The 13,497-nt window shown below is 37.4% G+C and overlaps 1 protein-coding gene across 1 annotated transcript; it reads left to right on the top strand.

Annotated features, from left to right (window-relative positions):
• Positions 1 to 541: 541 nt before the first annotated feature.
• LOC137812500 (TMV resistance protein N) lies at positions 542 to 4,779 on the top strand. The gene is given in 6 exon segments (XM_068614503.2): positions 542 to 1,146; positions 1,380 to 2,469; positions 2,569 to 2,802; positions 2,928 to 3,653; positions 4,189 to 4,577; positions 4,579 to 4,779. Coding segments are annotated over 6 exon segments (2,985 nt in total). The 5' UTR covers positions 542 to 661; the 3' UTR covers positions 4,640 to 4,779.
• The last annotated feature ends 8,718 nt before the right edge of the window (positions 4,780 to 13,497 follow it).

Here is a 13,497-nt window from a genome sequence, read left to right as displayed (position 1 = left end):
CTCTTGGGTAAGGTCCTCCAACTTGATGGCAAAGACCTTGTTTAGTTGTTGGATGTATGTCCTTGTTTGAGGGTGTGACATCTCTGGTGGGGTGATTTAACTGTATTTGTTGGGTTTCTTTACCTTTGTCTGGGATTTTAGCTTGATCTGTAGTACAATGTTTGTTGGATCTTTAGTTGGTAGGGTTCTAGGAAACCTGTTTTTTGGAGTTTTGTATAAGGGTTGAGACACCCCTGAAGTGACTCATTTTATTTTATTTATTCTTTGCTGAAAAAAAAAAAACAGGTTTGTAATAAAGAATAACAACAAAAACTAAAAACAACATTGAGTATAATATAGAGTTGACAAGCGCAATGGTTACGAGTGCAAGATGCATCCGAAATGTATCATAAAATTTTCAGTAATTGCTTTGATCTCATCGTAAATAATTGTTTACACCAAGTTATGATTAAATCAGTAAAAATAAAGAATTGTTTGGACTTTTAGAATTAGATATTGTTGTTCATGTAATATTTGTTTCTTATCTTAACGCGCACGACTATTAAGAAACATCAATGTTCCACCTACTTGAATGGTTTTGTGTCTGTACAGATTATCTCTTTGACTATGTTACATTATTGCTTTCTCTTCTAAACACTTGATCAACTCATCGATTCCTTCCATGGAATTGAAGTCTTCATCATCCAAACTCCCACGGATGTACGATGTGGTCATAAACTTTAATGGAGAAGACATTCAAAGGAAATTTGTTTCTCATCTCGATTCTGCCCTCTCTGCTGTTGGCTTCACCACTTTCCTTCACCACCCCAATGCTCTCAACCCAATTCACTTCCAACAACCTATTCTCAATCTCTCTCGTGTAGCCATGGTTGTTTTCACCAAATCCTATTCTCAATCTGCTTGGTGTCTTCATCAGCTTCAACAAATCATCAAATGGCACCAAACTTATTGCCGGCATGTTCTGCCCGTTTATTACGAAATCCAGCCATCTGATGTTCGTCTTCAGATGGGTGATTTTGGTGAAGCCTTCAAAGCAACTGCTCAGCAAACATTCTCAGGACAACAACTGGAGCATGGCATGTGGAGGTGGAGCTACGCACTCACCAAAGCTGCAAATTTATTTGGATGGGATGAGAGCAATTACAGGTAAATCACTCACTTACTAAGCTTGTACTTCAAATTTGGTTTTTTTTTTTTTTTTAGCAAAGAATTAATAAAATTAAATTAAGGGACACTTTAGGGGTGTCTCAACCCTTATACAAACCCTGCATAAAGTGGGCTAGAAGCACATAAAAAAACCTATTACATTATCCAGTGAAATCCCTGTTTATAACATCTGCTCAAAGCCTAAGCTTCTATAATTGTTATTGACCTTGAAGGAGTGATGCTGAACTAGTGGACAAAATTGTTAAGACCATTCTTAATTTACCACTCTTGTCTGCTACTAAATTTCCAGTTGGTTTACAATCCCGTGTGGAAGATGTGATTCGAACCATCAAAAATAAATCCACGCAAGTTTTTACGATAGCGATATGTGGAATGGAAGGATCTGGTAAAACCACCATTGCCAAAGCCATCTACCATCAAATTCATGGTTCATTCCAGGAGAAAAGTTTCATCGAAGATATTGCACAAGTTAGTCGAACGAGAGGGGATGTTCATTTACAAGGACAACTTCTTTCAGATTTCTTAAAAACAAAGGTGGAGATAGATAGCGTTGAGATGGGAACAAGTATGATTAGGGAAAGACTTGCTGGGAAAAGAGTGCTCATTGTACTTGACGATGTGAATCTCTATTGTCCCTTATTATTAGACCTATGGGAAAGTCGTGCATGGTTCGGTGAAGGAACTGTAATAATCATTACAACCATAGATGAAGACCTACTCAGGATACATCAAGTTGATTCTGTTATTCGTATAAAGCTAATGAACGCAAACGAGTCCCTTGAGCTTCTTAGTTGGCACGCATTTAGAGAAGCAAAACCAAAAGAAGAATATCATTTCCTTGCAGAAAGAGTTGTTACTTATTGTGGAGGACTATCTCTAGCTCTTGAAGTCATTGGAACTTATTTACATGAAAGGACGAAAAAAGAATGGACTACAGTATTGTTACGATTAGACAATATTTCCCAGCACGATCTTCAACGGAAATTGAAAATAAGCTTCGACGGTTTACGCAATGAAATTGTAAAAGATTTATTCCTTGATGTATGTTGTTTCTTTGTTGGTAAAGGCAGAGCTTATGTTACCAAGATCTTAAGTAGGTGTGGAGCAGACGCTGATAGTGGAATAAGACTTCTCATAGAGCGTAGCCTCATACAAGTTAAAAACAACAACAAATTAGGAATGCATTCTTTGCTACGAGAAATGGGAAGAGAAATTATTCGTGAAATTTCAAGACAGGATTCTGGGAAGAACAGTCGACGCTGGATTGATGAGGATGCGGGATATGTATTGACAGATACCACAGTAAGAACATTCTCTATATATGGTTTTGAAACTTCTTTTTGGAAGTGTTTGCTTCCTGGTCTGCAATAAATTTGGTTTACTATGCTCCTTTCATCACAGGGTACAGAAGCCATTGACGGATTGTTTGTGAAACTGCGTTCTTCCAAATCAAGACTGCTGCGACAAGATCAAATACAACTTGCTGGAAATTATGTTCATCGTTATAAGAATCTGAGATGGATCAGTTTGCACGGGTTTTCTTCAGAATACCTACCTAACCACTTTTATCTGCATGATGCAGTAGCCATTGATTTAAAACACAGTCTTCTTCAATTCGTCTGGAAAGAAGCCAAGGTTTTTATTACATGCCGTTTTCTATTAAAATACAAAGCTTAACTAAAATGAAAATAGTAACCTACTACTACTGTTTCATTTTATTTTCTTATTTAATATTTATCAAAAATACTATCTCGATGCAGGTTTTGAGGTGGCTAAAAGTCCTTAATCTTAGTCACTCCGTGTACTTGACTGAAACCCCCGACTTTTCTGGATTACCAAGTCTTGAACAGATCATTCTGAAAGATTGTCCAAGATTGCGCGAAGTACACCAATCTATTGGATGTCTCTGCAATCTTATACTGCTAAATTTGAAGGACTGTACAAGTCTAAACACTCTCCCCAGAGAGATATATAAGTTGAAATCTTTAAATACTCTCATTCTCTCTGGTTGTTCCAAGATTGAAATATTAGAAAAAGATATAGTGCAAATGGAATCCTTGATAACACTAATTTCTGAAAATATAACTGTTAAACAAGTGCCTTTTTCAATTGTAAGCTCAAAATGCATTGGATATATATCTCCACGTGAATTTGAGGGATTGTCACATAATATTTTCTCTTCTATCATTCGGTCTTGGATGTCACCAACTATTAATCCCCTATCTTATATTCATTTTTGCACGGATATGGAAGATAATAGTTGGGATGATATTGCGCCATTGCTTAGCAGCCTTGCAAATCTTCGAAGTGTTTTGGTGCTATGTGACTCTCAGTTTCAACTATCTAAGCAAGTAGAAACTATTCTGATCGATTATGGTCTAAGTACTACAGAATCAGGAATTTCAAAGGAGCACTTAAGATCTTCTGTGATTGGTCTTGGAAGATACAATGAATTCTTCAATACTGCCAGCAATAGCATATCAGAGGTTTTTCTCTAGCTTTCCCTTTGTTTATTACCTTTTCCATCATTTAACTGTTAATTAAGAGAACACATAAATATTCCTAAAGAAGTATCTTTCGGAAACTACAGTATTAAACTTTCAACACCCTTCGCTTCTATTGCTACACAACTTCATCTAAAAGTTTCTTATTTTAACAATTAACTAATCTTTTTGTTGATGCAGTGGTTAAAAAATTCGATGCGTACTCATGAGACCTGCATTTGAGTCTTACCTCTTGGGACAAAATATTATTAATAAAAAGAACAATCAACTAACCAAGTGCTTATGCTTATACTAAGTACTAAAATATTGATTTCCACTTGCTTTACTTGCTTCATGATTGTTTTATTGCGAGTCATCGTAGAAATATACTGAAAGAGATGAAAACTGAAATGCATATGATGGTGATTTATACACACAAAAAAACTATTAACCAGATTTGTTTAGATTAATTACCATTGGTATATTTTAATTTGTATTACATTGTTCTTATTTAAATTTTTATCCCATGGTACTACAGGCTTCGAGAAGCAGTGATTCTAGTGAAGTTTCTCTCCCGGGTGACAACGATCCTTATTGGTTGAGCCATAAAGGTGAGGGACATTCTGTTTCTTTCACTGTAGCTGGAGATCGTGAAATGAAGGGAATGGCTTTGTGGGTTGTTTATTTCTCAAATCATGAAATCATTGAACCTGAATGTCTTGATAGTGTCTTAATTGTTAATTACACAAAGTGCACATGCCTGATACACAATCGATGGACCGTAATTTCCTTTAATGATGAAGATTGGCATGGGATAATGTCAAATTTAGGATATGGAGACAAGGTAGAGATTTTTGTGACTTTTGGTTATGGATCGGTGGTGAAGAACACAGCTGTCTATTTGATATACGGTGAATCAAATGACTTTGAAAGAGAGCCCACCAAAGAAAAATTCCCTCATTAGATTCAAAAAGAAAATTGTAATGTGACTTTTTTGATAAGTCATTTATGTTCTTTCTGAGAGTAGGATCCCTTTAGTTATGGAATTAATCCTTTCCTTTCTATGTTTTTCCTTTAGAGCAACTCATAGTCAAAAAAATTAATGTTTATGGAATTACCCTGTTTCTCACTCGTCATTGTGCTTCCTGACTTTAAATGATCTGTTTATTGTATTTGTTTCGTTGTTTAGCATATAATATTTCATTAAGAAAACCTCTTCAAATTAGACATTGCATTATGAAATAAACAAAGTTGTTCGATTGTTCGATATTATGTTGTGTTTAGTTTTGCTATCTGTTTGGTAGTGTCTGTTTTTGTTTCAACATAATAAGCCCGTAGCCTCATCCCTTGATTTAGACTAAATGAAATTGTTTTTGAATGGGTTGGAACTGAGAGAACGATTACCTTCCTCCTCGGTTGGTCGGTCTACTTATACCTCTTCCCTTTACCGAACGCCTTCTTTCTTTCCTTTATCCTCCTCTCCCTTGCAAACTCATGGTTCGGATGGTACCTGCAAAAGACACTTCGACGCTCAAGTAAGATCTCGGTATTCGGTGTTCGGTGCAATTAATGCGTGATGATGACGTACCCTTTTCTTGAAATCTGTGACTATTTATATGATTATCATGAGCCATTTTTTATTGTCAGATTAGGGTTTTGGATCATAATTAAGAGTGTATTACCTATTACTTAATCATTGTTTGGTCTTGTTAACCTTCCGACCGATACACTTGCCCTCAAGGCTCGAGGGGTTTGAACCCGAAGAGTCTATTTGTGACGGTTATGCTTTCCGATGCGAGATGTGACGTTGGCGGAGCCGAATGCTTGACGTGATGTGCGTAATCATTACTTAGGTTTTTTGGCGCCAATCGATGGGGACCGTTTGATCAAGGAACGTTCATTATTCCTCTCTCCTCGAAGGCTATAAATAGTGGTTCCCCCTGCCTCTTGCTTGCACTGACTTCCGAAACCTTATCATCCTGGCAAGGTGTTTTCCATTTATTCGAAGAGGTTAGTTATGTCTTCTTCTAGCTCTTCCACTTCTACTTCGTCTCCCTCTTCTTCCTCTTCTTCTAGCTCGTCCTCGACCAAGACTTTTTCGGTCGGGGCGCTTCAAACCTTTCCCCCATGACTCATGAGGTGGTTTCTCCCATATCCAACTCGGTTATGGGTAATGATCCGGCCACAGTTGTCGACCGATCAAACCCTGCCGAGGAGTCATCCCACCGTGTGGGATTTGACTAGGTTGACCCTAAAGTAGCCAGGTACACTTCTTTGTTTATAGATTTTGCTTCTATATCCTATTTTATAGATAAGTTTAGCCTTTTGAAACCTGATGTCGCCGATGGTATTCTAGCCATCCACTCGTGTCACCCTGCCGATACCATATGTATTAGTCAGGCTCCTTCCGAGACCCTTTTTCTTTGCCTACTCTTGCTTCTTTTCTGATTTGCAGATAGCCCTTCCTTTCGATGATTTCACCATTGGCATCCTTCGGCCGCTCAATGTATCCATTTCCCAGCTTCATCGTAATACATGGGCCTCTCTCCAAGCCTTTCGACTTGTGTGTGATATGTTTCGTCTTTCACCATCCCCTACAACTTTTCTTCATTACTACATGTCACACGTGGCCAACCATGTGAGTTGGCTATCACTCATTACTCGATCGGGTAACGTCATTTTCGCCGTTATACCACCTCGTACAAAAACATCAAGGGAAAATATTTTAAGATTTTCATCGAGTCTGAGGGTATGGAGTTCTTCAATGATGGAAATGGTTGGTCCAAATTTTCTCTGTATTGGACTAAGATCCCCATCGATTTAAATAGTGGCCTCGTTCGGCCTCGAACGTCGAGGAGTTATAGGTATATGCTGTTTTTGATAACCTACTCAGAAGGCTCCCTACCTGAAAGCTTTTAAACGTATATAAATTGTCCCATCAATTGAGTGATTTTCATGGTATGTCTGCTTTGTTCTTTATCTCAGTGGGCCTATACTTTCTGATTAACTTGTTTTTATTTGGTATAGGTATAATGACTCAAGCAGCTCCCCAATCTAGTGACATTCAGGTTGCATTTCGTGCCAAGGCCCTTCCTAAGGGCAAGGGGCAACTTCGAAATGGTTGTCGCGGGAAAACCCTCTGTCATCGGGGCACCTGATCCTGGGCTTGTTGAACCAAGTGGTGTTCAAGCTTTGAAGAATCCAAACCCTTTGAAGGATGTTGAAGGCTAGGCTGTGCTTGCTGTTGCTAAGCTGTCTTAGATAGGATCTGGGGTAGATTGAGTTTTGTAATCCACTCATTGATTGAATCCAAAGCATAGGCATTCTCAATCTTTTAACAAAGAAAAGTGTTTTTCAAACTAAGTGAAAAACAACCGATTGTTTTATACTTAGGAGATTTTAGAAAAGGTTGAAAACTGTTTTTCAAATGGTTGAGCTGTTAAAACCAAAACAACCGATTGATTCGAAGAAACAACCGATTGTTTGTTTTGGTACCATAACGGAAAAATGGTTTGTGCTTTGACTGAGCATTAAATGATTTTCTAACTGTTTACGCTCCAGTTTTTAATGCTTTGACCAATCTTTAAAGGCAATGAATAGTTTGTTAAGATTTGATAAGAAAAAACAAATTTGATATATACAGAAAAACAGATTTTGAGTTTTGAAAGAGTTGAGATTGCTTAAAGATTGAGATTGATAAAAGAGTGTGAGCTAGGATTTTCTCTTGTATTGATTTCAGATTTGCTTCTGTAACAAGTGTAATCCTTGTATCTGTTGAAAGAAACCTTTGTGTGTTTGCTGAGAAGTGTTGTGTGTTCTTAAGGGGATCAAGATCAACATTCTTAGTGTTGGTGTGTTGACCAAGAGAAGTGTGTGTCTTGAGGGGATTAAGGTCACTATCTTGGTTGTGTTGTAAGTGATCTAGGTTTGATTGCTTAGTGGAATTCCTCAGTGGTTTCTGAGAATACTGGATGTAGCTCTGGCTTTAGAGTGAACCAGTATAAACTTCTGTGTGCATTCTTGGCTTAAAAGTTTACGAAAACCCTCTTTAAACAATTCACCCCCCCCCCCCCTCTAGTTTAAAGCCATCCATTCTAACAATTGACATCAAGAGCTTGGTTCTTGAAATTTATTCAAGTGTGATCCTAAAATTTTTTTAATGGCTGATAGACTACCTTTTGGGGAAAGTGCTTCAATCAACAGACCACCTCTGTTTTGTGGTTTGAACTACCAATTTTGGAAAGTGAGAATGAAAATCTTTGTAGAATCACTTGACAAAGGAATTTGGGATGCAATTGAAAATGGTCCTTTTGTCCCAAAGTTTGAAAAAGATGGATCTTCCATTGAAAAGCCTTGGTCTCAATGGATTGATTCAGAAAGAAAGAAGGCTAAATTTGATTGCGTTGCTAAAAACATAATAACCTCTGCTTTGAATTCAGATGAGTTTTTCAGGGTCTCTCAATGCAAATCTGCAAAAGAAATGTGGGATACCTTGAAGGTAACTCATGAAGGTAAAAATGAGGTAAAAAGAGCTAGGAAGCATACTAATCCAAGAGTATGAGATGTTCAGAATGCTCAAAGGTGAAACAATTGCTGAAGTGCAGAAAAGATTCACACACTTCATCAATCATCTCATGAGCCTTGACAAGACCTTTGAAAAGGAAGAGCTAAACATCAAGATTTAAAAATGTCTTGATAGAGTATGGCAACCTAAGGTAACTGCTATATCCGAATCTAAAGACCTAACATCCTTGAGTATGGCTTCTTTGTTTGGCAAGCTTAAGGAACATGAGTTAGGGATGAATCGACTCAATGTTCAAGAAAGCGAAGACAAGCACATAAGGAGCATAGCCTTAAAAGCTTCCAAGCACAAAGGCAAACAAGAATCCAACGATGAGTGATGAGGAAAACCTTAGCTTGCTGTCAAGAAAGTTTAGCAAATTCTTGAAGAGGAACCGCAACAAGGACAACAACAAAGATAGGTATGGAAACAAGAAATCTAATGATTTTAATTCAAATAACTATACTTGTTTTGGTTGTGGTGAGCAAGGTCACATAAAGGCAGATTGCCCAAACAAAAGCAAGGAGAAGAAGTCTAGCAACAAGGAAAAGAAGAACAAGACAAAGAGAGCCTACATAGCTTGGGATGAAAATGAAGTATCATCATCAAGCTCTTCATCAAGTGAAGATGAGAAAGCAAACATCTGTTTGATTGCAGAAGATGATGATGAATCTTGCAGCTCAAGTGAAGTAAGTTCTTGTGCTTCTTTAAATGAACAAAATTATAGTGAATTGCTTGGAGCTTTTCAAGAAACTCACGATGAAGCTAATCGATTGGTGCTTTCAAACAACCGATTAAAAGAACTTAACAGCTGGCTGGAAAAGAGAGTGAAATCACTTGAAGATGAGATTGAAAAATCTAAAAATAATTTCAAAAATTCTTCTTGCAAGTGTGACACTCTCATTTGCGAAAATTGTGAAAATCTTGAGAAAAATGTGCATTATCTTGTTAACACTGTGGACAAGCTTTCAAAAGGAAAATCTAACTTTGAGAATGTCTTGGCATCTCAAAGTTGTGTTTTTGGAAAGGCTGGTTTAGGCTTTAATCCACAAAACAAACAAGATAATTTTTCAAAAAAAAAATTAAGAAAGCCAGTAAAACAACCGATTGTTAAGTCGAAACAACCGGTTGTTACATGCTTTTATTGCATGAAAAAGGGTCATTCAGTTAGATTCTGTAAAATAAGAAAGTTTTTTGTTCCCAGGGGCTACATGAAATGGATTCCTAAAGGATGTGAGGTTCCAAATAAGAAAAAGAAATCAATTGGACCCACATTTGTGAAAGGGCCAAATCTTGTTGCTTGAACTCATGTTTATGTAGGAAATCTAAAGAAGTATGAAGGACTGAGTCATCTGATCAAGTTTTTGGAAGAAAAAGACTAACATTGAAGCTGAATCAATGTTCTGCATCTGTCCAAAAGCCCTCAACAGTTAAAATAAGGCTTCTTGATCACAAAGCACATGGCTCATTGAAAGAACAACACAAAGGATAAGACTTTCCTTATCTCTGTTCTTAATTCATGTTTTTAAGTTCATTTTCATGGTTAAATATCCTCTTTAAAATGTTTATCTTCATCTGCTTTGAACCCTTTCTGCTCATGGTTAAAATTCAAAATCAGTTTTTAACTGCTGTAGAAAAACAACCGATTGTTTTGAGTCTGACAGCACCGTGAAGAAATCAATTTAATTTCTATTTTGAATTTCTATTCGTTGCAGATCAAATTAAAGAGAGAATCCTTGGTCAATGAATTTGTGTTGAAAGCTGATCATGCTCAAAAGGAAGTTACAACAGTCATAAAGGAATATATTCCACAATCTTGGAAATTCAAGAGCTTTTAATGACTAGTCAAAGATCACATGTGAAGACCATGTGATTTTCTGCTTTTTCTGACATTTTCAGTGCAGGACATGGTCAAGTCCTCTCTCTCTGAAAATCTGATACCCACTCATGTCATAGAATGCTTTATGGTTCTGTTTATGCTATAAAATCTGTTGCAGCTGATCTCTTCCACAAGAACAACCAATTGCAACATCTCTTGCAAAATCTGTGAGTGAGCTTTTCTCTATTTTCTTCTCTGCCATCATGGACTCAACTCCTCCCACCTCAAGAAGAGTCAAATCCAGAGCAGTAAGGTCTGGAGGAAGGCTTGAAGGATGGTTTTCTGGTGATAATGATCTTATTGAGAGATATAAATTTGAGACTAGCACCAAAGTGATAAACAACCCTAAAGTTGTTTGCTTTGATTGGCTGAAAAGCCAAAAGCTGGACAATGTCAAAAGGCTCCTCAAAGATCATTCCCTTAGAAAGTTCTTGGAGATGAAAGGGAATATCTATCCAGATTTGATAATAGTTTCTACACAAATCTCAAGTTTTAGGGAAACAACCTTGTTTCTCATGTAAAAGGTGTAGATATGGAGATTACACATGCAGTGTGGGCTGTTGTAGCTGGTCTAAAGTACTCAGGCCTCAGAATTAACAAGGGGAACCTTGGAGTAGTGGAGGACTTCAACAAAGTTCAATACTACAAGAGCTGCTTGAAGAACCAAAATGCACAAGTTAGGACTTGCTCGGTTGGTGGCTTAAAGCTTGATGAAAGGTTGCTAGCCCTCATTGTGACTTAGATTCTAACTCCAAGGGGGAGCAATCATTCTGTTCTTACAGAGGAGGATCTAGTGTACATCTTCTGCATTATGAAGAAGATCAGAATTAATTGGATCCACATCATCAAAGAGCACATGCAAAAGGCAATGAGGTTAAGTGACTATCACTATCCATATGCTGTTTTGGTTTCTAAATTTCTACTCTATTTTGAAGTGAACCTAGAGGATGAAACATCTGAGTTGGTCAAGTCAACTCAAGAGTTGAACAATGGATCTCTCAGCAAAATGGGTTTCACCAAAGTAGGTGGGAAATGGATTAGCAAAGATGGTGACTTTGGAGCCTTATCTAGTGCTATTGTTGATCATGAACAAGATGAACCTGCTGCAGATATGGATTTTCAACATGAAGATCTACCTGAAGTACATCAAGATGTTGGACCTAGTGTTGGTGCTGGAAATCAAGAAGAAGGAATGCAAACCATGTCTCCTTTTGAGAGACTCATGGTTAATAGGCTTGATAGCTTTGCGGAGAATCAAAGAAATCTCCATAATCTTTGTGTCAGCAATTTCCAGAAGATTGATAACAGGTTTGACAGCATGGATGCACATTTCATGACTCTAGATGAACAGATTGAGGCAATACATAACCAAATCTTTGATCTTCGATATGCCGATGATGATGAATGAAGACAAAAACAACCGGTTGATGTATCGAAACAACCGATTGTTTTTTGTGGTTGTATCAGTTTTTCTATTTTTCTGCTTTTGTTGTTTTAAATCTGATGTATTAAGAACATTTATCTTTTTAATATCTTCTCTTTGTCTATTTATGTAGACAAATAGGGGGAGATGTATGTATGTTGTGTTTGGTTTTAGTTTTTATTTTCTGCAAAACAGTTTATATGAGTGAAACCTCATAGGTTTTTGCTCGAATATTTGTTTGTTGTTTGCTCTGATATTATGTTCTGAAGTTCTATATTTGTTTCTGTGCTAACCAAATATCAGAAGTTCTATGTTTTGCTTAAAACTGTGCTTTGCAGGAACTGCTTCAGATTCAATCAGGTACAACACAAGCATCAGGGATTTGTCTTCATCAAATAGGGGGAGATTGTTGAACCAAGTGGTGTTCAAGCTTTGAAGAATCCAAACCCTTTGAAGGATGTTGAAGGCTAGGCTGTGCTTGCTGTTGCTGAGCTGTCTTAGATAGGATCTGGGGTAGATTGAGTTTTGTAATCCACTCATTGATTGAATCCAAAGCATAGGCATTCTCAATCTTTTTAAAAAGAAAAGTGTTTTTCAAACTAAGTGAAAAACAACCGATTGTTTTGCCAAAACAACTGATTGTTTTATACTTAGGAGTTTTTAGAAAAGGTTGAAAACTGTTTTTCAAATGGTTGAGCTGTTAAAACCAAAACAACCGATTGATTCGAGGAAACAACCGATTGTTTGTTTTGGTACCATAACAGAAAAATGGTTTGTGCTTTGACTGAGCATTAAATGATTTTCTAACTGTTTACGCTCCAGTTTTTAATGCTTTGACCAATCTTTAAAAGCAATGAATAGTTTGTTAAGATTTGATAACAAACAACAACTTTAATATATACAGAAAAACAGATTTGAGTTTTTCATTGATTTTGAGTTTTGAAAGAGTTGAGATTGCTTAGAGATTGAGATTGATAAAAGAGTGTGAGCTAGAATTTTCTCTTGTATTGATTTCAGATTTGCTTCTGTAACAAGTGTAATCCTTGTATATGTTGAAAGAAACCTTTGTGTGTTTGCTGAGAAGTGTTGTGTGTTCTTGAGGGGATCAAGATCAGCATTCTTAGTGTTGGTGTGTTGACCAAGAGAAGTGTGTGTCTTGAGGGGATTAAGGTCACTATCTTGGTTGTGTTGTAAGTGATCTAGGTTTGATTGCTTAGTGGAATTCCTCAGTGGTTTCTGAGAATACTGGATGTAGCTCTGGGTTTAGAGTGAACTAGTATAAACTTCTGTGTGCATTCTCTCTCTCCTTAATCTCTTTAAATTCAGTTTTAATATTTGTAAACTGGTATAAACAGCCGATTGTTTCTACGAAACAACCGATTGTTTTTCTGGTGCTGTTGTTTTTGCTTTGTGTTTTGGCAAACTGAATTTCTTATCATTTGTTTCTTGAAGAAATTTCATTCTTGGCTTAAAAGTTTGTGAAAATCCTCTTTAAACAATTCACCCCCCCTCTAGTTTAAAGCCATCCATTCTAACAGGGCTTGCTTCTGCTGAATGGAGCAAAAAGAAAAAGAGGAAGACGACTGCTCGAAACACCATCTATGGTCGGTACTACCAGTGCCCTTCTATCACTTATTGGGGGAAACGCCCAATTTTCCAAAGGCGTGCAGGTCTTTCTGACGTTGAGTAAGGAAAACATGTTGACGACCATCCCTTGCCATGATTTGTTATCGGCTGCGGTCGAAATGCAGGCTCGAGCCCTGGTATTGACCAGGCTTGCTGCCGATGAGGGCAACCAACAATTGGCCAAAGAAATTTCCCGACTCAAGCATGAGCTGGGCGAGGCTTCTAGCTCTCTAAAGTCATCGCTGGAAGTGGTGTCGACTTTTGAGTCTTGAATGGCCAAAGCTAATGCTGAGCTCAAGTTGAGCAACATGTGACGCGCCGAGCTCGAGGTAGGGGAGAGGAAAAAGGTGGCCGAGAA

Source organism: Phaseolus vulgaris, chromosome 10 (genome assembly GCF_051622355.1).
Source record: "Phaseolus vulgaris cultivar YP4 chromosome 10, ASM5162235v1, whole genome shotgun sequence".
Lineage (NCBI taxonomy): Eukaryota > Viridiplantae > Streptophyta > Magnoliopsida > Fabales > Fabaceae > Phaseolus > Phaseolus vulgaris.
This window is presented reverse-complemented; position numbering and strand designations above follow the sequence as displayed.